Here is a 23,641-nt window from a genome sequence, read left to right on the forward strand (position 1 = left end):
AAAAAAAAAAAAAAAAAAAAAAAAAAAAAAACCACCAAAAGACCTTATCACAAAATGTTTCAGTCTTGACAGATGAAATGGAACTTTTCCACTTACAAGAAGCACAGCCAATTTCCAGGATTAAAAAAATAAGTACTTGGAAAAGTGAATTTATTTTCACTAGAATGTATACATTTAGAGTATCTTCCCTATCTCTGTCCTTTAAATTTAAGCTTAATCATTGATTTTTTATTTAAAAAGTTGGCATCCTTTAATTTCTAATCTAAGGAAATTACAGTTTACTTAAAATTTTGTTTTATTTTTTACTTCAGCTAGCTATTTAATCTCTGAAATACAGCTCAGGAAAAAAATGCAGTTATAAAACCTGTTGGTATAAAGATAAGCAGTTTATTTAATATCTAATTAAATGTGGTCACCAGAGAAATCACAGCTTATGAAACTTTATCAGAAAAAGATTAATCCATTTCAGGCTTAACCCAAATGTCATAAGAGAACTCATGAATTTAGATAGGAATCCCCTTATTATCCAAAGACATTTTCATATCAAGTAAGGAGGGCATATATTACTGTTATTTATACTTACTTCAAAAAAATTTATAAACTTTGTAGCTATCATTGATTTTGAGCATGATTATCAAATTAGAATAAGATAATAGGGAGCCTTTCTGTATTTATCAAAAATTTCTAGAATGTTCTAAAACACTTTGAGTTTATAGTCCCCATTCTTTCAGAAATTCAAAAAATGAGAATGTGTCACTTTAACTCAAAAGCAATTCCACAAATAACTACTAAACACCTATTAGAGGTTGGGCTCAGGTGTTAAGAAAACGAGGATGGGGGAAATGATTCCTTCTTTTGAAGGGCTCAGAGTTATGAGACAGATAAATCCTTAAATAACCACTGACCTAAAGTAATGACAACTGTAAGGCAGGGGTTGCTCGTTTTTCCCCAATATCTAGTCATGTCTGAACACATGGTGACCCACCTTAAACACCTCATGTATCAGACTAAGGCTATAGCCAGGTGATCGCTCTGGCTAACAGGTGTGAGATAAAGTGGTTCCTGCTCCTCCAGGCTGCACCTCTAAGGGCAGGATATGCCCTCCCCTTTCTGTTCCCTCTTCCTGATGGCTGGAAGGGAATATGGACCATCTTGGATCATGTGGATAAGACTAACATTCCTATTGATGGCAGAGAAACAGAATAAAGGGAGCCCAATGTCACAGAGCAGAACCAGCACACTGCCTCAGATTAACCATGATAGAAAAATAAGCTCTTATCTTGTATTTAAGCCACTGTTACTTGGAATCCACCCCATGAAGCAGCCCCGTGCCCTAATTAAAATGTAATAAAGATGCTTCCTTTTCTAAAGATCTTTGGTACTGAAAAATGCCCCCTTAAAAGGAAGAACCAAAATTGAATAGTGTAAGTGAAGAAAAGTTTAATTTTTAACTTTTTCATGAAAAATAACACTTTTATGACAATAATCTTATAAATAAAAAATAGAGATAATTAAAATCTTGTAAATTCTCAGAAAAAAGTAATTTAAGTAGTTATTGGTGGAATAATTAAAAAAATAAAACTATATAACCACACGTTAGAACTAATTTTAAAAATTAGAAAACTAAAAACTTAAGCTAAAAATAATATACAAAAACTAGAGAGAGTCAGAAACAGAATGGACACAAAATACAAGAAAAGCTTAGAAAAGTAACAGTGAATGTGGCTAAAAATACAGATCAGAGCAATTAGAGAGAAACTAATAGATATGAAAGAAAGACAAAAATGATTAAACATAAGTAGAGTTTCAGTGAGGGACAAATCAAACACAATTTGTGCAAATAATGTGTACAAACACTTAATCTTTTTCTTTTTCTTTTCTTTTCTTTTGAGAGAGAGTTTCCCTGTTGTCAGCCCAGGCTGGAGTGCAATGGCACTATCTTGGCTCACTGCAACCTCCACCTCCCAGATTCAAGCAATTTTCCTGCCTCAGCCTCCTGAGTAGCAGGGATTACAGGCACCCGCCACCATGCCCGGCTAATTTTTGTATTTTTAGTAGAGACAGGGGTTTTACCATGTAGGTCAGGCTGGTCTCAACCTCCTGACCTCAGGTGATCCTCCCATCTTGGCCTCCCAAAGTGCTGGGATTACAGGTGTGCGCCACTGCACCCGACCACACTTAATCTTTTTTTAAAAATATTCCCTGAGCTAGAACAAACTGATAACAAGAATACTCCATGTCTCAGGAAATGCATAATGCTGAGACATGTTTTGGCTAAGGTTCAGAAATTCAAATAATTCTTTAGGGACTCAAATAGAGCAAATGACCTATAAGAGCAAACTGAGTGGGCATCTTAAAAGAATGGACATCAAAGCTCAAGAAAGGCCCAAATTCAATGAAACCAAAGAAACAGAGAGGTAAAAAGTGAAACAATGTTATCTGAAATAAAGCTCAATTCATGTTTGTTAGTTTTTTTTCTTGGTTGGTAGGATTTGAGTCGATTTTTAAACTCCGTTTTTCTTCATTATGTGAATTATTTATATGAGCATGTGACCTGTCATTATAAACCATTAGAAATTAAACGGGAAAATATCAAGATGAATGCAGGTATCCCAAGATATTAACAATCACCAATTTCCAAAGATTATTATCAATTTTCAATAAGAGGAACAGCCTTGAAGGAATAATCTGGTGGGAAACTAGGAAAGGATACTACTCCAGGCATAAGCAAAGATAGAAAGGTATGAAAGAAAATGACAGTTTAAGGAAATGGCAAGAGGTCTGGTAAGTGGATGGAGGTCAAGCCTGGGTCAGATTATATGCTATGCTCGAACCTCATTTCTAGTGTTATTTTTTCTTTTTGTCACTGATCTACCTGACATCATTCGAACCAGTGAAAGTAGGGTTCTCCCTATATTTGAGATACAAAAACTCAAGTCTAGACCTCAGGGACAAAATTATTAGATCTGGAGTACCAGCTCTAATAGGACCTCATCTAGAAGACAATACCACAAAGACAAATGAAGAGGGGCCTGTCCTCAGGAAATCTGTGAGATCAGAAGACACCAAAGAAAAATAAATAATAATGTATGGTAATTTAACACATGTGGACACTATAGGAATTGAGAGAAAGGAAGTACTTTGGTGGCTGGAGCAGGCAGAGGAAGTGGTAAGACTTCCACTAGGTCTTGAAGGAATGACAGAGTGTTCTGACAAGATTTTTAGTTTCACAAAAAATTGTCTTCATAGGTGACTCTGACCTATAGCTATAATTCCATAAAAAGAAAGCATTTTTTTCTTGCTGAAATTATTTTAAAAAGGAGAGACTAATAAATCAATTATGCTGGGATTTGACTATTTTAAAAATAAAAAGTAAAGCCTTATCATGTCAAAACAAATTCCAGATAGATAACTTTTCATCTATTTCCTTTATAGTTTCCTACATTAGATTTAACTCTAATCTTTGGTAACAGTCTTTGTAACCACTAACAAAGGAAGAGATCAAAAAGGAAGAGAGAGAGATACAAAATTTAATTTGTCTGCTAAGAACAAAGGTTAATCAACAAACTGTGAAAACTGCTTTCAATGTAATTAGGAAAGATTGATTTTCTTAATATTTAAACAACTCTTTTAATTCCGTGAGAAAAATATATATATAAACATTTCAGCAGAAAAATGAGTAAAGGACCTGAACAAAAAATACACAAAGGATTATATTTTAGAATTGTTTGCTCATTTTGCAATTATAAATTAAATGTCTAAGAATTTATCTTAGGAACAAATCACACACACACACACACACACACACACACACACACAAAATTTACTTAACCACTCATTGCAGAATAATTTGTAATAGTGAAAAACACAAAAACAGTTTAAATGACTAACAAAAGGATTATACCAAGAAATTATAGGATAAAATCATTGAAGGTGTCCAAATAAATGAGATGCTAAACCACTAAAGACCACACACTGAATGTTGCCAAAAACTGTATAACGATATGAGAAAGTGGTTACAATAAGTAAGGAAAATAAATTAGATAATAACCAAATAATGATAGCTTTAATACCAATTTAATAAGAAAAATAAAGTACAGAAAAAAGACCGGAAAGATCTAGTCTTTAACCAAAACATTAAATGTGATTATTTCCAGATTACAGAACCACAGGTGATTTTTCTTTATGTTCTTAAAGTTATCCAAATTTTTATAATGAAGACTTATTATTTTCAAAATCTTTGCTGTCCTTTGCAGCAAAACTTCCAGAAAGACTGTATGTAATGTCTCTAACTCCTCTTGTTTCTCTCTCAAACCCAAACAGACACTGGCCCCAGAAACTCTCATCAATGAAAATGCTGACCTCCAGGTTACTAAGCCTAACACAGAGGAGGTGACACTGTGTAATAACTCCCTTCCCTTCTTGCGACCTCCTTTCCTCATGGCTTCCAGATGCCATACTCTGTTTGCTTCCTACCTACTGATCCCTTCTCTGTCTTTTTTGCTCATTCCTTCTCATCAGACTGACCCTTTCGGTAGGAATACACCACAGCTCACCTCTGGTCACCAGCCCTCACTCCCTGGGTTATCATATCCTGTCTCAAGGTGTTAGATGCCACGTGTATTCTCACAACTCCCAAATCTACACCTCCAGCCCAGATATAGATTTCCTTCTCCAAACTCCAGACTTGTGGGTTCCATGCGTGTTTCTGCTTATCACCTCCATTTGAATGTCTAAGAGACAACTCAAACTCAGTAAGCCCAAGTGAGCAAGTAAACTCTTGCCCCCAAAACTTGCTTCACACATAGTTTTTCTCATCTCAGTTGATAGTGACTTCTTCCTTTAATTTGCTCAGATAAAATATCTGTCCTTAGTTCCTCTGTCTGTCATCCAAGCCATCAGCAAATCTTACTGGCTCTCCTTCAAAATATACAGAGAATCCAACCTTACCATGTTTGCTGTCCCCATGGTCCCAGCAACTATCACCTCCCCTAGATTAGCATAATAACCCGCCCTGCCATGTCTCACTTCTCCCCTGCCCCATTACAGCTCATTCTCAGTGCAACAGCCAGACCAATCCTTTACATACCTACGTCAGATCAAGACATGCCTCTGCTACAAACTCTTCAGTGGCTCCCGATTCTCATAGTAAAGCCACGGTCCTTACTGTGGCTTGGCAGGCCTTGCAAGACGTGGCCTCACTGCCACTTTTCCCGTCCTGCATATGCCACTGCAGTGTGCTGTTCTGTTGCTATCCTGGGCGAGGAAGCACATTTCCACTCGGCCTCCGTTCCAGCTCTCCATCCTACTCCACCTGTGATGCGCCTCCTCCCCACCATGTTTTCCTGGCTAACTTGCCACTTCCGGGCTCGCTGTCCTTCTGCTCACATCTCACTGTCTCAGTGCAGGTGACCCAGCCACCCTCTTGATGCTGTTGCCAGCTCCCATCCTCCACCCCCATGGGCATCCCTAGCCCTCTTTCCCCTGTTCTGCTTTTTCTTCTCTCCATACCACTTACCATCAACTGTCAAAGGGTTAAAAATCAACATTCTAACAGCAATTTAGGAAGGCTATGGTGACACAGGAGGGCTCCTCTGACTTTCATGTCTGTCTGGTACAGGGCGGCATGACCCTATGTGAGGCACTGTCCTGAGGGACACAGTAAAGACCTAGCAGGTACGAATCAGTCATCAAAGATAGACGAAAATGAAATTGCCAGCAATTAAGAAATCCCAGGGGCATGAGCAAAGCTAAGAAGCGTAAGTTATAGAAGGGACGATCTGTCCATCAGCATAAGTAAGGATCAGAGCTGCCCAAGATGAAAAGGACACCCCAGGAGGGCACAGTCCCCTTCTGCTATGTAGCAGCATGAGCCTCAACAGGGATGCCACAGAGATCGTCTAGCATCCCTCGGCAGGATGGAGGAGGCCTCTGTCACTGATGGGAGACATCCAAGAATGGTGGGAATGGGCAGAGGGCGATCTATACCTTTTGTCAGGGCTTATAGAGAGAAATAGCTGAATGTACACATTTTCCTATTTTCCACTTTATCTGTTAAACAGATAAAGGGTCAACCATTTAGAGTGCATTAAAGACATGGTAAGGCCTATGTGGACACAGATGTTATTCCTGAAGGTCGTCTGTCGGACAACAAATAAACAGAGCTCAGGATATATACACAGCTTATGTTTGCCTAAATTATGAAAGAATGCATTCCCATGAATAACTGAATGAGGAATTGTGACAGCAACAGCATTGGTAAAGTACTAAATGGCATGCAGAGAAAAAGGCTGAGAGACATTCTGGGAAACAGCACCCCATGGGGCCAACGGGTGCTTCTAAGAACTCTGCGTATTTTAGGGCTTTCTTACATTAAAACCTAGTTCATGCGGCAGACAGGCTGGAAATGTGGGCTCTCTCCTGCACTGCTCCGTTCCCCTCATCACCCTCCTCATTTCCACATCATCTTGTGGCCAGAGAACATGACAATCTGTGGAAGCACACGCACAGCACACCTGCACACACTACCCCCAGGCAAGGACTTCTGCTCATGAAAATCAAACAAAGGAGAACACAGAAAAAGAGGCAGAGAACATAGCGTCCCACTCAGAGCACTGCCTGGTAAGCGTTTGTTTCTGAGGCCAGCATCTAGCTCTATGGTTTATTTTTTATGTGCTGTGTTTACATACATCAATAAATATGGTTTCCATTTCTCTTTTTAACAGCAGCTATAAATTACATGTTGGAAGTGTTTGGCGTCTCTCTTCCCATAAAGGTCTGGCAGGGATTACTGAGGCCCCAACATGGGGAGGCCCAGGATTGGCGGGGAGCACCTTCTTTCATCCATATCCTTAAATTAATTAACTCATCCAATAAGTGTCTACTGAGGACAAACTATGTGTCAGACAAGCAGAACCATAAAATGAAACAAACCAAACAAAAATTCCCGCTTTTGTGGAATTTACAATCTAGTGAAATTCATCCACCTCTCTTCAATTTCTAGATTCAGAGCTGTCAACCCATCTGGGGTTGGACACAAGACCAGGTAAATGCGAAGCATATAGAACCACTATAAATAACTATAGGAATTATTATGAATGTGGGTTGTTCCTGAGGGCTTACTAACTCATCTAACAGTCATAAAAATGCTATCGGGAGGTTCTACTAAGATTCTGTCACAGATGAGGCAACTGAGGCACCAGGCCGTCGGCCAGCAAACGGAGTGAAGAAACTCAGACATTTCAGCTCTAGGCCCCCACACTCCTCGCTCCGCTCTAGAAGTGGGCCATTTACAGCAGAGAGACGGGTCCCAGTCAGTATCACTTCTGGAGGCATCTGTTGGTCCCTCAGCCAAACCTTTGATCAAAACAAAGGAACTGGAGTGCCCAGGTGTGGTCAATGGGTGCTTATCACAGGTGTAGCTATGGAATGGGATCTGCAAAGAGCACCAGGGAGACTCCATTTTCATCTACTGTAAATGTACTGCTCATGCTGGTTAATCATGTGGAGATACATGATTCTACTGCTTAGCCCAATTAAACACACTATTTAATACACTGTGGCTTCACACAGATCCGTCTCAACAAGTCACTCGAAATGCTTACTATGTGAACATTTTAACACTTGCCCTCAGCTCAAATCTTCTTGATTTTGTATTTCATTTAATTGGGAATAAAGCTCTCGTGATAGATTCCACCACAGATAATAATAGCTCAGAAAAAAATAAACACACAGAAAAAAAGGGAGAAAAGGTGATCTCACACTTGAAAATAAAATCTCAGGGGGGGCTAGCATCAAATAAAAAAGAATCATACTACTCAAGCTTTGTGATATTAATCCAGGATAATCTTGGTTTTCAAGATTTCAGTTATTTCTAAGATAAACAAAAAGGAACTTTCAGAATTTCATCTCTCTCTGGTACATACACATACACACAAACATAAAATCACTCTCAACAATACTCACTTTTCTATTTTGTTTGCTTTTGTTTCAAAGGTGTTTAAATAACAGAAATGTAGCCAATATTTACCAAGTGCTTACTATATTGTCACTGTGCTAAGCACTTTACATACGTCTCATTCACTCCCCACTGCTGCAATAACTCTGCCAAGCAGGTATCATGATCATGTTCTCTAACTCACACACAAGGAAACCAAGGTTCTGAGGAATTAAACTGCTTGCTCCCCATCACATGGCTGACAGGTGGCAGGCCCAGTTCTTGCTGGTCTCCACGGCTCCACTCATTCCACGACATTCTACCTCTTTCCTGTATATCTGAAAGACTACACAAGATTTCTGACCAAAGAAAGGATGAAATACACAAGAAGAGGCTTTTCTCACAAAACTGGAGAGTGACACCTCCTTTCTGGGTGGGAGAAATGCGGGATCACACGTCACTTTCAAATGACCCCAAACACAGAGGCCCACAGAGCTCTTGAGCAGCCCCAGGTGTGGAGCTCAAGCCCAGGAGGCCATAGCTGAAGGGAAAGCAGCCCTGTAATCTGTTCTGAGGGAGGAAGCTTTACGAGAGCCGAGAAAACATGGAAAACAAAGCAGGCTTGCTAATAACCTCCCTCCAGGTCCCGCCCTCCATTCCTCCTAGTCAGTGGTAGTTTCCCATCCTTAAGGCTAGAAAACTTGACTTAATGATAAAAATCTGAAGAAGCCCAGAGAGGAAAGAGAAAGGAAAAGGACTTTAGCATCTTCGCACAACTGGATACACTTTAATGCACCTTCTTCAAATTTCTCATCACAAGACTATGGAAACTAAAGTCATTTCATGTTAAGTGCCTTTTTTTTTTTTTTTTTGATACAGTCTCACTCTGTCATCTAGGCTGGAGTGCAGTGCTGCAATCTTAGCTCACCACAACCTCTTCCTCCTATGTTTAAGCAATTCTCCGGCCTTAGCCTCCCGAGTAGCTGGAACTACAAGTACACACCACCAAGTCTGGCTAATTTTTGTATTTTTAGTAGAGATGGGGGTTTCACCATGCCGCCCAGGCTTGGTTCGAACTCCTGACCTCATGATCCACCCGCCTTGGCCTCCCAAAGTGCTGCCACTGCACCCGGCCCAAGTGCCTTACCTTTTAAGTCCCCATTGGCTGAACATAAAAGAACTGAAAGATGTGGAAATATTTCCACTTGCCAGTCTTCATTACAACCTTCAGAACAACCTATCTAAACTGTGAAACCAACTGCTTCCCTCCAGCATCTGAGATTAAGGTCTCCACTCTTCCAAGTATACGCAGTACAGACACTCCACGCTCTAAGAGGATAGAGGCTGCCCATCGAGCGGAGAGGAGGAAGTACAGAGCGTAACCACCCATGCTGTTGCTATGCCACGCTGTCCTGTGGGATGTGGGCTCCAACTGCCACAGGTGAGCGAGGGTAATGGGAAAGACACCATGACAGGTGGGGAAACTGAGGCTTCAAGCTTGCCATGCAACCTCATTTCTTCCAGGAGCAATCAGATAGCGTACTTCTATTTGAAAACATTATACATCTCTATGTAATTAAGAAATTTCGACTGGCATGAATATGTAATGTACACATTGCTTTACAGATGCCTTTTTTGCCCGACAGGCTGGTGCCGACTTGAATTTGGAAGAAATCCATTTTCATACAAAGGTAACCAAGAGTGACAGGAAATAGGAAGCCTACATCATTTATCTTCTGTGAACTTTAGAAAAAAATCAGTTAATTGCTTTTCTAGGAATCTATTTTGTGGAATCACAGTGCCTCATCTTTCTATTCTTTTTCATGGCATAAACGGCAATTTTAAAATGTCCTTCATGAAAATGCTGTGATTAATCAATACATCTTAGACTATTTAATTACTTATTTTAACAAATAAAATTCTGATCAACCATAAACAGTTTCTGTGTTCTTGTAGATGAATTATCAACTGCTACAAAAACTCCTAGGATACCAGAGTCTACTGATTGATATTCAAATTCAGGTGTCTCTTTCCTTACCACTGACTAAGCTATGGGCACCAGTTCCTGGCTTCCTTTGCTCCCCTGGTTTGTCAAATGAATTCTGTTCCCAGCCCTGGAGCCCTCTACAACAGCAGTTTCAAACTATCACTACTTATTAAATCACAAACAGAAAACTCAAATATGCAGGTTTTGGAATATAATGCTGAGGCTGTAACTTGTCAAACTACTGACTGCAAGGCCCAAGACACTCCTGTGTCGTCTCAATGGCTCTGCAGGTAAGGTTTTTCACAGCACTGTCCTATTTTGTGCCTTGCCTCCATCACCTAACATATAGATATGTATTTTTAAATTCTACCAAGTTTGAGGCTAATATAACTTCTTTCAAATCTAAAATGACCATCTTAGTAATGATTTTATAATATTACATGAGCCAAAGACAGATACACTATGAAGTTAATGATGCTTAAGCTTCAGGGTCTCTAAGGCCCTGGGAGTAGGAGGGGGGGCGAGAGGCACTATGTTAACACTGTTACATGTTTTTGAAATAACTGCAAGGTGAGATCTTTTCTATTCCTTTATTCCTAAAGAAGATCCACAAAACTATGCAAATTTGAGGTCCCACAATACTGTATCTGCTTCTCTAGGTTAACGCTCCCCAATGTTTGGATCTGGAATTACATGCTGAGCACAAAATATTAGTGTGTGTGTGTGTGTGTGTGTGTGTGTGTGTGTGTGTGTGTGAGAGAGAGAGAGAGAGAGAGAGAGAGAGAGAGAGAGAGACAGAGAGAGAAACAAAAAATAATTCGCTTCAATTGGAAATAAAATTCAGTGTGCCGTGCCCTAGAACATTCTAGAGGGCATGCTTTGGCCATTCATTCCTTCCTGGTCTCTCACCTAACCGTAGACACCTTTCCAAGGGGCACTCCCAGGGAGACTCACTTAATGAGAGGTGGTGTTCAGAATAAAAGACTCAGCTATAACAACAAAAATATGTTTTTCATTAAACAAAACTGAGTGGGGAAAAGCCAGCCAAGAGGCAGGTGTATGAGTTATGGAATTCTCTTGAGGTCTTTAACTTCCACATCAAATTGCACTGGAGTTTTCTGCACTAATTACCTATTATTGAAGACTCAGGAATTATTGCAAATAATTTGCCATAGCAGCAGATAGGGTGCAGATGTTGTAAGGGAAAGAACGAAGGGTTTATGAAGTGTAAAACCAGGAAAAGAAATTCGAAATCCCAATTTTCAAAAATAATACAGAATTGTTTTTCTACTATAAGGGTGATGAAGGTGAGGGAATTTTCCTAGGGCTAAAAGGCCAATTCTAAATTTAATTTGGACTGTAAATGAAAGAAACTGCAAATTAAAAGGTATGTGCTGCAGTCTAATTTATTCAGTTAATGTAAATTTCCTCAAGGCAGAGATTACATCTTACATTTAAAAAAAAAAAAATTCTCTCATCGCATTGCACCTGGTCATGGATCTGATTTTGTTATGAGGAATATACCTATACAATGCCAAACAGCTATTTTTGCATGGCCCTCCTTGTTTTTTATGTCATTTTTATCTAACCTTTCCAGCCCCCAAATTTTTACACTGTGATACGTCTTGCTCTGTAGCTAATATCCTGAAAAACCATAGTCAAGTAATGACCTTTGGGTCATTTTCTTTGGAAATTTCCCTAGTAAACACCTTCTCTACCTTACTGGATATTAATATCTGTACTATTAAGAGGACATTTTCACACCAGCAGTATCTTTATTTTTAAAAACACTGGCATGGATATTTTTGAAATTGTCCCTTTAAATTGTTTTATCTCTTTCAAAAAACAAAAATATTTATTCCCTCAAAAGTAAAATTGGGTTGATAAAATTCTTCAGCTTCTATGTTATTATTGTGAATCTTATTTATTTATTTATCTTTTATATAGATGGGGTCTCGCTATGTTGCCCAGGCTGGTCTTGAACTCTGGCCTCAAGCAATCCCAAAGTGCTGGGATTACAGGCATGAGCCACCTCGCTTGATTGTGCATTTTATCGGAATAGCCTCTATACATTGAACAAAGTACCTGCAAAAGAGTATTTCTTAATATTCTCTTGGAATACTGTCAACAAAAACCTGAGTTTGAAGGGTAGGAGAAGTCACTTACTACTTGGCTGCTAACTGTGAAATAGTCATATTTTTATTGTGGGAGTAGGTTGATTAAACAGACAAGTGTTATAAGATTCAAATTACAATATTTTTCTAATGTGCTTTTTACTAAAATAAAGATTGCACCCCCTTCACCAAAAAAAAAAAAACAAAAACAATTTTTAACTTTGTTCTACAAATACCACTTCTTATCTCTTCTCTATCAAAGCATGATTGCCCTTTTTAAAATATTCAGGACAAAATGTGAGGAAGAGGGCAGGCTCACTAGTTCAATGTCACTACATATAGAGGAAATGGAACACTTCCCATAGAAAAACTCTTGATTTCTCTCAGCATGAGCCTCTGTCTAAGGTATCCCCCTCTCTCTCTGCTAACCGAACACCACACACAGCATGTTCTTTCCAATCTGAATCCTCAAAGAGCATCCTGAAAGTGTCCAGGTTATTAATGACATACCCAAAAGCCTCATAAAAACTGCACAGTTATCTGCTTAAGGCTTTACTGGCAATCAAAAATTCATCTTTTTTGTTTTAACTAGAGTTTTATGAACTCACTGAATTCCAAAATAAACAAACAAGTAAATTATTACCTAATAAATCAGAAGTTTCTTTGGTAGATAAAGACCATTTTAACAAGAAGTCAATTGAGATTGAAATAATGAAGGGATTCCTGGTGGTTGTAAAAGTCAGTCGCCACTGCTCAAGGATCAGCCAGGATTTATTTGCCACTACCAGTCATTTGATGATGATGAATCAAACAGCCTGACGAATTCAGTTTTGTAAGGTGGTATTTATGTGTGTTTCCTACAAACTTAAAAATATAAATGCCTATAGAAATTACACTTTGCTTCCATTAATTCCTAGTGAACACTTTCTAGAATCTATCATAAATGTGTAATCAAAAAAAAAGTTATTGGTATACACGTCACTTAATTTTCTCTACAAAACCAGTGTAAACATCTCACAGATTAAAAAAGAGGTCTTCTCTAAAGGTGATGTGTTGATCTCCCTATCAGTCCATGGTGATGTCTGAGACTGATAGTTCAGAAATGTTTAAGCTCAGCCGTGTCAGAAATGCAACAACATCTATCAAATCATTGATTTCATTTGGTTATTAAATCAAATTAAGATACAAATATATTCTGGCCACACTGTTACTCTGTCTTTAAAGAATATGTTAAAAAGAGAAAAAAACTGAACAGTTCCTAAGTATTATGTTCTAGAACTTACATTTTAGTTAGTATAACATATCACAGCAAAAAATATACACACATGATGATATTTTTTTCTTATGTACTCTTCACAATCATCAATTTGGAATATAGTCTGAGACAGGACAGAATTTACAAACCATGTAACAGGATTTCCAAACCATGTGAACAATTCACCATATTCAACGTTGAATAATTAAAACAATTAATTTTAAAACTATTATGAGGTTTACTTGGTAAAATTGGTGTTAAAATATTTCAAAACACAAAAATGTTAAAAGAGTTTTAGAACTCTTTTACATAAAAATTTACCCATTTAGATACTAAAATTATAGGCTTTAAGTGCTTTTCTTATTTCTTAATCACTTATTTACTCATTTCTTAATTTTATTTATACCTCAGTGGATACCAGCTGTTCAGAAGAAAATCCTTGAACTATACTGAGGGGGATATTCCTTTCCTAACTAATACATACACATGACTGCATTTACCGAAACTTTAAAAATTCCAGTTACATTAAATTTGAGATTTTAAGAAATCATTATTTAAATCTGCCTCCCCTTTGAGTGATTGCTACAAATCCTACCACATAAAGCCAACCATATCACTGGAAAAAAAAAAAAAAAAAAAAGTGGAAACTGAATCACAAGGGTCATCACTTGTAACTACGCAGTTGCACGTACGTGGTGCTGAGAAAGACTCACCTCTCCCTGCTTGGGGATGCTGAACTTGGAGAGCTTGGCCTTGGCTCTGGCCGGCTCTGGCTTGCTGGCAGGAACTCCCCTGTATGATGTGCAGTGCACACTGGTTTCCGAAGATGACTTCAGCTTAGGAGACTCATCAGGGGCCTGATCTTGGCCATCCATCGGCCGCACATACGCAGTCGGTTTCTGCTGGACCAGGCTGGGTTTTGAAGCTAGGGATGGAGGAAAGTTCTGAACACAGTGTCCACTGTTGCTGTGCTTGGCTGCCATGGCAGGTGGCCTCTCCTGGGTCTGAAGGCCCACCTCTACATTGCACACTTGTTTGGCCCGCGGCTGCTGTCTGCCAACACCATCTCCAAGCAAGGTCCTGAGAGAGCCCTGTTGTGCTGAGTTGGAAGAAGAAGAAGAGGACGATGAGGATGAGGGGCTTGATACATGGGGATATTCTTTTTTTGTTATGGTTCTCTGGGTTTTAGCAGATTTGTGCAAATCAAGCAACCTGTGGCCATGCTTACTTGCTCTCTGTTGGCCATCTGAGGGCGGATGCCCAGCCTTCTGCCAGCCCATGGTGCCTCTCTTACTCTGCTGCACGGGGACAGCTGCTGGTGTGGAAGTTGTAGTGCTACAGATAGATGAGGGCTGGGTCTGGGCTCTTGAGTCTGCAACAAAATGTTCATCGATCTTGTTCACAGGAGTCTGAGGAACCCCAGGTTTGGGAACGCCAACAAGATGACTCTGATTGGATCTATCAGTTAAAAAATCTTTCATTTCATCATAATTGCCTAAAGTGTTCTGGATCCGGTTGGAGAGTTCATCCCCCTTGTTAGTCTGGAGAAAGAAAAACACATCCACACTATTGTTAGCGACAACAACGGACAAGTGCCCTTATCCATCACAGACCCAGAGGTGCCACATGTGGAAGGAGATCTGAGAGAGAAAATCAAAATCTTTTATCGTTTCTGAAGATGTCTGTCAGCACTTGGAATGGCATCAGAACAGCAAGCCTGTAATGGCCTTGGCGTGCATGAAAAGGGATCTATCCAGCCAGGCGTGGTGGCTCACACCTATAATTCCAGCACTTTGGGAGGCCGAGGCAGGTGGACCACATGAGGTCAGGAGTTTGAAACCAGCCTGACCAACAAGGTGAAACCCTGTCTCTACTAAAAGCACAAAAATTAGCCAGGTGTGGTGGTGGGTGCCTGTAGTTCCAGCTATTCGGGAGGCTAAGGCCAGACAATCATTTGAACCTGGGTGGTAGAGGTTGCAGTGAGCCAAGATCATGCCACTGCACTCCAGCCTGGGCAACAGGAGACTCAGTCTCCAAAAAAATAAGGATCTATCCTTGGTATGGTGTGTGTTGCAGCTAAAACAGATTGCCTGGAAATCAGGAAAATTAATTATCACAACTTTAAAAAATGATCTGCATTAAGTCTTTCTATGATTGGACTGTCTTGTATTTGTAGTCCCACTAGAAACTTTACTTGAAAATTCAGATTTGGCTCAGGATTGGTCTAAATATCATTCTTGCCAGAAATCCAGAATGACAGGCAAGAGATGTCAATGTGAAGCTTAAAGGAACATGGGGCTAAATGTGCAGGAAGCCTGAATGACCCAGAGCTCCATGCAGCCTAAGATATTTGTGAAATCTGGGACATTTCACTTTGGAAGAGAGGTTATGTTTCTGGTCTTTGGTAAAAATGAGAAATAATCTGAGAATTTCTTTCTCATTAGCCCTAACAGGTACTCTAATCCTAGCATGATCCACACATGAAAAATATGTAACCCAACCCTCTTCTTGTTTCTGTTGCCTTTTTTTTTTTTTTTTTTTTTTTTTTTTTGAGATGGAGTCTCACTCTGTCGCCAGGCTGGAGGGCAATGATGTGATCTTGGCTCACTGCAGCCTTCACCTCCCAGATTCAAGTGATTCTCCTGCCTCAGCCTCCCAAGTAGCTGAGATTACAGGTGCCTGCCACCACACCCAGCTAATTTTTGTATTTTTTTAGTAGAGACATGTTGGCCAGGCTGATCTCCATCTTCTGACCTTGTTAACTGCCTGCCTCAGCCTCCCAAAGTGCTGGGATTACAGGCATGAGCCACCGTGCCCGGTCCCCAAGCCCCTTCTAATAGCATTTGTTTCCTACAATCTAAGAAAACGTAACAAATGGGATTGACCTTGATATGTCAACACAGAGATAAAGTCTGTATTATTAACAAAAATCACAGCAAGCAGATCTCAATAATAAACAAAAGTTTCAAGTTACTGAAGGAGTAGCCAGTAAAGACATGTGAACCAGACACTTCGATTTCTGGGGGAAGACCCTGTACTTAGCAGCTGAGCTGTCTTCCCTGGGCTGAACAGACAGAAGATTCAGTGAAGTTTGGTTGGTCAATTCTTTTAGTCGAGGCCACCATCACAGGGAGTGAGAGAAACAAGTGAGAGGTGGAAATGAATAACTGAAAACCATCTACCTTGTAGGGCTCGCTGAAGAGAGAGTAACTAGAATTAAACGTGGCATCATCCTGTTGAGTTTCTTGATTTCTTCTTTCTCGTTCTTTTCTCCGTAATGCATTTCTATCTGGTTCATAGACACTGCATCAGGAGAAAGAAGACAGAACAACCACAGGCACAAATTAAACTCTAAAGCCCAATGTAACACTCATGTGAGTGCAGAAGTCTGGTTCATGGACAAATGATGATGACAAGAACATGGATGAGACTGAAGCCAGCGTAATCAGGCAGTGTGCTGGGGTGTCTGACAATTACATTCTTTGGGGGAAAAAGAATCCTTAGGACCAGTTCCAACCAGTACTAGGTTTCTTTTCCTGGTATGTAAAAGAGGAACTATCTAAGCAACTTTGACAGGAGAAGACTGAAAGTAATCTTAAGGCATACGGTAATTACAGTGATGTGTAAATAGAAATTATGAGCATACTTCCTCTATGACAAAGACTCTGAGTGTTATATGGGAATGCTCCTGCTTTTTTTTTTTTTTTTTTTTTTTGCATGGCTATGTTTCTATAGTGATTCTTTCATTACCTAGCTCCCTAAAGAGCTGTTAAAACTCCATGCTGCAGTGGTTTTCACAGTTATGAGCCTTCTTCTGATCTCTGTTAATCAGTCAAGTCGTCAAACGACTACTGAATCAATTCTTCCTTCTGATATATTTGACACTATCACTCCTCCTAACTATGAAAAATGTGCCAGGAGGAAGGGGTGCAGGCAATGAGGGGAGAGAACGGAAATTGAATTATGTTGTGTCATCAAGGAACTCAGCCTTTTGTTGAAGAAAATTAATATCTATTCTCTCAAAATACAATTACGAAGTGGCCAGGCACCAGACAACTGGAAAAAATGAGAAAGAAATAAAGTGTTCCTTCCCCCTAATAAGGAGAAAACAAAGGGGCTAATTCAACTAGTGATGAGGAAGTGACCTGTTTACTGAAGGAAGGAAATGTACTTGTTTTTCTGACTCCCTGGATAAAGAAATCTGGCCTCCATGTAGACAACAGAACCAACACTACCAATCAGAAAGTGCTCACAGATCCCTCAAGATGAGCTCTGTCTTCATTTCCCAGCAGAAGCAGGTGGGTGCAGTGACTTGGCCATCACTGTACTTCCAGCTTCCACTTGGTCTAGTGGGCAGATGCTAAGCCGGGAGCCAGGACACCCACCTACAAAATGTGGTTCTCCCCAAATCAGCGACAAGGGGATGGAAAAGCCATTCGGTCTCTCTACGCCCTAGTGACTTCATTATAAAGCAGGGGTGTTTCATGGCATTGTTACAAGGCTTAAACGTGAAAGTATTCCAGAAAATGGCTTTGGAGTAGCTTTAGGTGGCACAAAATCCAATGTATTGCTAATAAAATATTGTTAATAATAAAAGGATCTGTGGGTTCAAAGGAACTTATAAAAATTGTGATTTTTTAAAAAGCTAAATAACTATATTTAGTAAAAGAGAGAGTATTTATATCATAGAGCTGTAGGGGACACACAAATCATTTTAAAATAAATATTGTTTATCCTAGCTCTGCCTGTGTGGCTGGGATGCACTTTGAATTTGCTGTCTAAGGGATGATGCAATGCTAAACATGCTTCTGGCAAGGCTGTTGCAGCACCTAAGGCATTTAATTTAAATTTAAGATTAGGAAATGTAAAGATATCCAGAACATGGAGCCTATTAGCATTTTAATTCATCCTTAGTATATTACCCACAGTTATTAGATTTGGGAGTCCAATCAGTGACCTTTATATAACGGGGACTGCAGCCTCTGGAATCTTCTACCAACTGAGAGGCTCATAGCTCCGACATCATAATCACTGTTCACTAAGAACTCTCCAGGGTGGCTGTGGTGACAGTGACCAGCTCAAAGAAGGCAGGAGATGGGAATGACACTCTTATTCACAGAACCAGACTTCTAGTTCCCAGCAGAGGGTATGATGGTCTTGCCCTGCTTGTGGGCATTTGTAATATGAAATCCGGTCTTTCATGGATTTCAAATGGAGACTGCTCTGAGGACACATGACCCACCCTGTGGATGGATATGAAGTAGTCTTTAATCAACAGGAGAATTCTAGTTTCCTTATGAACTCCTAGTTTTCGAAACAACATTGACATGTGCAGTTAAAAAACAAAAAGCTTGCACAGCATGCATCATAACCCTTCCTCTTCCCATACATACAGGGGCTCCCACACACACGCTTGCTGCCCTCAGTCAGGTTAACCCGACCAGACACACAAGACAGGTGTGATGCACAAAGTAGCCTTATGTAAGATGGGGCAGGCAGGTGGTCATTGGGAATGATTTCTGGGCTTCTCAGAAGGCCCCCGTGCCCAAAATAATACCTCCTGCATCTGCTGGCTGATGACTGAAATTCCACAACTAGAGAGTCATTCCTCTGGTTTAAGATGTCTTCACCCCTGCAAGAAATATAAACACCTCAAGAAGGAGAAACACTTTAAACCTGATTAGCCGTGAGTATCTTAGTGTACATTCGTTTGTCAGCATTTTTTCCAGAGGCCAAGGGGAAAGGGTCCAGAATCTTAGAGGGTCAGAATGAACCTCTAAGGAGGAGGCATACTGAACAAAGGAAGGGACAACGGTAGGTGAAGCCATGAAAACAGATTCATAAACTCCACTTATTTTTCAGTGTGGCTTAAATGTTTAAGGCAAAGGCAATAGGATAAAAGACAAAAATCAATTAGGCAGATATCAGACCCAATACATTTTCAGGGTCTGGAAATTAGTTATGAGTCATGTCCTACTCTAAAGAAGTCAGCGATGGGCCGGGCGCGGTGGCTCACGCCTGTAATCCCAGCACTTTGGGAGGCCGAGGCGGGTGGATCACGAGGTCAAGAGATCGAGACCATCCTGGTCAACATGGTGAAACCCTGTCTCTACTAAAAATAAAAAAAATTAGCTGGGCATGGTGGTGCGTGCCTGTAATCCCAGCGACTCAGGAGGCTGAGGCAGGAGAATTGCCTGAACCCAGGAGGCGGAGGTTGCGGTGAGCCGAGATCGCGCCATTGCACTCCAGCCTGGGTAACAAGAGCGAAACTCCATCTCAAAAAAAAAAAAAAAAAAAAGAAGTCAGCGATTAGAGGAAAGCTGCTCCTCTTTAACTAAATTTGCCTCGTCCCCCAACCCCTTTAAGCTGAAAGATACCACAAAGCACTCCAAGATGCTTTCTAAACCATCCAGATTGCAAGATAAGCACTTTGGGAGGCCAAGGCAGGCAGATCATGAGGTCAGGAGTTCAAGACCAGCCTGGCCAACATGGTGAAACCCTGTCTCTACTAAAAATACAAAATTAGCTGGGAATGATGGCACATGCCTGTAATCCCAGCTACTTGGGAGGCTGAGGCAGGGGAACTGCTTAAACTGGGACCCAGGAGGTGGAGGTTGCAGTGAGCTGAGATCGCGCCGCTGACCTCCAGCCTGGGCTACAGAGTGAGACTCTGTCTCAACAACAACAACAACAACAACAACAACAAAGCCACTAATGAGGTTCTGCCGGCATAATCAGCCTACAGCTCCTAATACTAAGAAGGAGTGAACACCCTGAGGACCACTCAGTCATAATCTACTAATAGAAATCCACTAGCCATCTTTTTAGGGGCCCGCCATAATGGTTGTGCCATGCTTCCACACCATAAGATGAAGCCAGAATGACCCAAAATGGCAACATTCCTACTTCTTCAATGGAGAGGAAAGGAAACTCAAAAAGAAAGGCAAAGACTTCCCTTCGGTTTCTCTCCTCCTTCCTTGGTGGGGAGCTCTGTAGCCTCCACTGAGCTAATTCTTAAAACTAACCAACCCGTTACTTCTCTTTAACTAGAGCCCCAAGCCCCCCACCACATGTCATTTCATGGCTAGGGAGCTAAAATGTCATTTGCTTAAAGCAGATGTCACTGTAAGAGAAAGGCTGGGCTTCCTACCCCCTGTATCTCCCTAAGTGTCTGAACTCTCACCTTTCCACCAACACTAAATGTTTTGACTCATAAAGACAGTATCTTCTCGACAGTGAGCCCCCATTCCACTAATTACAAGTGAAAATCGTGCAGGTGCTCACCAGCCTGCAGAGTACCTTTCTCTTCATCTCTTGTTATGAAAGCTTAGCCCTCTTTGTCCCTCTGCCATTTGAGCAATGTGAAGACCATGCTTTAAAAGCAAAGAAAGCTTACCCCTGACAAGCTGAAAGTCAGGTCAGCTTCCCCTGGGATGGCTGACTTAGGTCTAAGAGAATTCCGGTTCCCGGCATGCCAACATATACGTTAAACTCAAAAAGTGTCACACATTATCAGTTATGTTTCTTTGTCACTAGCAGATGATAAAAACTTCTATCATCTTTAAAGTTGTTCCTATTCCATGAAAATTAGAAAAACCCCATTTCTCAAATGCATGTCACCAAATGTATTTATTTATTTTGCATGAAAGTGAAGGTAGCCAACTGCTTCAATATTACTTATTATTTGTTGCAAATGCATAACATTCCCACAAAATGCACCTTTTTAATCAACTCCTTTTAAAGGGACTATTTTTAGATTTTTTTTTAAAGAATAGCAAATGAAAAATGTAGTAAAAACATTTTTGATCATTTCTCACTTGTTTTAAATCTATAAACTGAGGTATCCTGTAGAGCTCAAGTCAAGTCCAATTATGGTGGTTAAGTAGAAATAGATGTCTAAACATGAAACTGTCATCATTTCCAAAATTAATCTGTTCTTGATCATATGGTAATAGCAAGAAGCTAAATAACAGTAACATTTATGAGCCTCATGGCTTCTCTCTTCCACTGAGCTTAAAACATTTCACCTATATGTCCCTTAATTATCCTTACAATGCCCCTTGGAGAAAGACAGTGATGGTGAATATTATGACTAGGTTAACTTTTTTAAAGATCAAGAAAGTTAGGATAAGAGTTTGATCATCAAAACAATGTCATAAAGAGACATGGTGTAGAAGGAACAGCAATGTCCAAAGCATCTTATTCAGTTCTGCCCAGAGAACAGGAGCTACCCTCGAGCCAAGAAATGGCCACACCTCCTAAACCCAGATGTCTACAAGCCCAGCAGTGAGAAGTAGTGAACATGAGTCCCACAGAGGCAAAACAGGAATAAATGAAATAAGGCAAGGTATTTCCCATTCAGACACAGAGAACTATAGAAGAATTCTGGAATAAAGTCTCAGCTGTTATAACGTTTTACAGCCCCTACTGACAAAAGACAGAAATCAGTCTCTTTCCACAGCACACACACAAAGCAGACCCATGTAACCTAGAATTGTGGAATGGAAGATAGAGGAGTAAATAAAAAAATAAAAGTGATAGATTCTAAAGTTGCCCAGCGAGGGTTAACGACGTCACTATTTTTATCAAATGCTACCCATTCATCAGCCTGCTCCAATCTTTCTCTAGGCTGCCCACTGGTGAGAAAGGTGCCAGAGGCAGGACTGCTGGCCCTCTAGCCGAGCCACAGGTTGATTTCAGCAGACCCAGCCAGCCAGGGGACCACCTCCTCCCCACTGCATTCATCCACACGTAGCCTGATGAAATCTGAGTGCTCACTCCAAACAAACTGCATTTCCCATGGAGAAGACTTTTAGGCAAGGCTATATGAAGCCAATTGCATCCCCTGACTAGAATCATCAAAATGTTTTATTCTTATTTTTTACACATTATCCAAACTACTGATATGTCTCCTCGGTTGTGGGGGTCTAAGAAATAAGTGATTCAAGGAGAAGAGAATGAACCACCTCTCACCTATCTTTTGGAAAAAGTTATCATGTTTTCCATGTTTTAAAATACTGTCCTTTTCAAACAGCAAAAATACAATTCACTTTCACTCAAAAGCATTTTCTGAATGCCACTGTGTCATATGCTGGGGAGACAGGGCCGTGATTGAGCCAACCTGCTGATGAGAAGACGGCAGTCTCAGGGCAAGGAGAATGGGGGGAAGGGAAAAGGGGACCCATTCACAAGCAAACAATGAGAGCAGGCTGTGGTCAGGGCACTGGCAGAGGTACACGGGGAACCCACATGGTTTCCTGCAGGAGACCAGCTTTCAGCTGGGTCTTCAGAATGGTTTCCTGCAGGAGACCAGCTTTCAGTTGGGTCTTAAGAAAAGGGCAGGTTAAGGAGAGGGAAAGGAAGACAGGATTAGAGGTACAAAATGGAAGGATTACTAGTACGTGGCCTTTGGGAGTATTCAGAGGTTACTTTACCCTCTCCATACGACCTTATGGCTTTAACAAAGTGGAACTCCCCATTAAAAGTTTCATTTATGTGGTTTAACCACTGCTCACCTGTCATGGCTACCTCACTTTAAATAGGTTCCTCTGATCCCTTCCTAAGAGCAGATTTTGTTTGGAGCAAATGCATGAAGGGTGGATGCAGAGGAAACAGAGTAATACTCTTTCCCTTTTTACAGTTTGCATCAGGCTGGCCCTAAGCAGCCTGCCTACAGAGAAGACGATCTTTTCAGATACTGTGAGACCTGGGACAACACGCTAACATGCTCCGTAGGCATGGACTTGGAGCCGTGAGGGTGAGCAGGAAGAAGGAGAGAAGAACATTCCCCAGAAACTCTCCTGCTTTCCAGAGCAGCAGCATAAGCAACTATGTATAATTAAAGAAACTTAATCTAACACTCCAAATTATAACAATTGTTTTAAATTTAATGAGTCAAACTAATTAACATCTCTTATTATTTATAAAGCAAATGATAAAAATCAGAAATTGTTTCTTAAATTAAAGCAAGGTTGCTGAAGTGTACTTGCAAATTCCCTTCTTAATCTATAGACATAGCTGGTGGACTGAAAGGCATAAAGATAGTCAGAGAGAGAGCATGGGACAGAGGCAGCTCAGACAGAGAGAAGGTAAGGCTGGAGGTAGAATGTGGTAAAAAGGCAAGAATCTCCCAACTGGAGTCTTTTGAAGCCCTGAATTGTTGTGGTTGTGGTGCTATAGGTGTAATGGTGGTGATAGTGGTGGTGGTGGTGATAGTGGCAGCAGTAGTGGTAGTGGTGGTGGTGGTGGTGGTGGTAATGGTGATAATGGTTATGGTGGTGGTGGTGGGGGCAGTGGTGGTCTTGGTTGTGGCGGTGGTGGTGGTGGTAGCAATGGAGACAGTAGTAGTG

General features: G+C 40.6%; 1 protein-coding gene across 6 annotated transcripts in view; it reads right to left on the reverse strand.

The window, feature by feature from the left end:
• The window catches only part of AFF3 (AF4/FMR2 family member 3), a 618,932-nt gene that overhangs the window by 463,366 nt on the left and 131,925 nt on the right, over positions 1-23,641 (reverse strand). For 4 of the 6 annotated variants that reach the window (XM_032255272.1, XM_032255273.1, XM_032255270.1 and 1 more), the window contains exons 3-6: positions 18,850-18,924; positions 16,475-16,595; positions 14,521-14,833; positions 14,006-14,391 (exon numbers count right to left, since the gene is read on the reverse strand). In XM_032255272.1, the coding sequence (XP_032111163.1) occupies positions 14,006-14,391; positions 14,521-14,833; positions 16,475-16,595; positions 18,850-18,924 (895 nt within the window). The remainder of the gene's footprint in view (positions 1-14,005; positions 14,392-14,520; positions 14,834-16,474; positions 16,596-18,849; positions 18,925-23,641) is intronic. The other 2 variants (XM_032255274.1, XM_032255275.1) reach the window with 1 other exon arrangement.

This window comes from Sapajus apella, unplaced genomic scaffold (genome assembly GCF_009761245.1).
Source record: "Sapajus apella isolate SASKATOON/1434 unplaced genomic scaffold, GSC_monkey_1.0 scaffold89, whole genome shotgun sequence".
In the NCBI taxonomy this organism is placed as follows: Eukaryota; Metazoa; Chordata; class Mammalia; order Primates; family Cebidae; genus Sapajus; species Sapajus apella.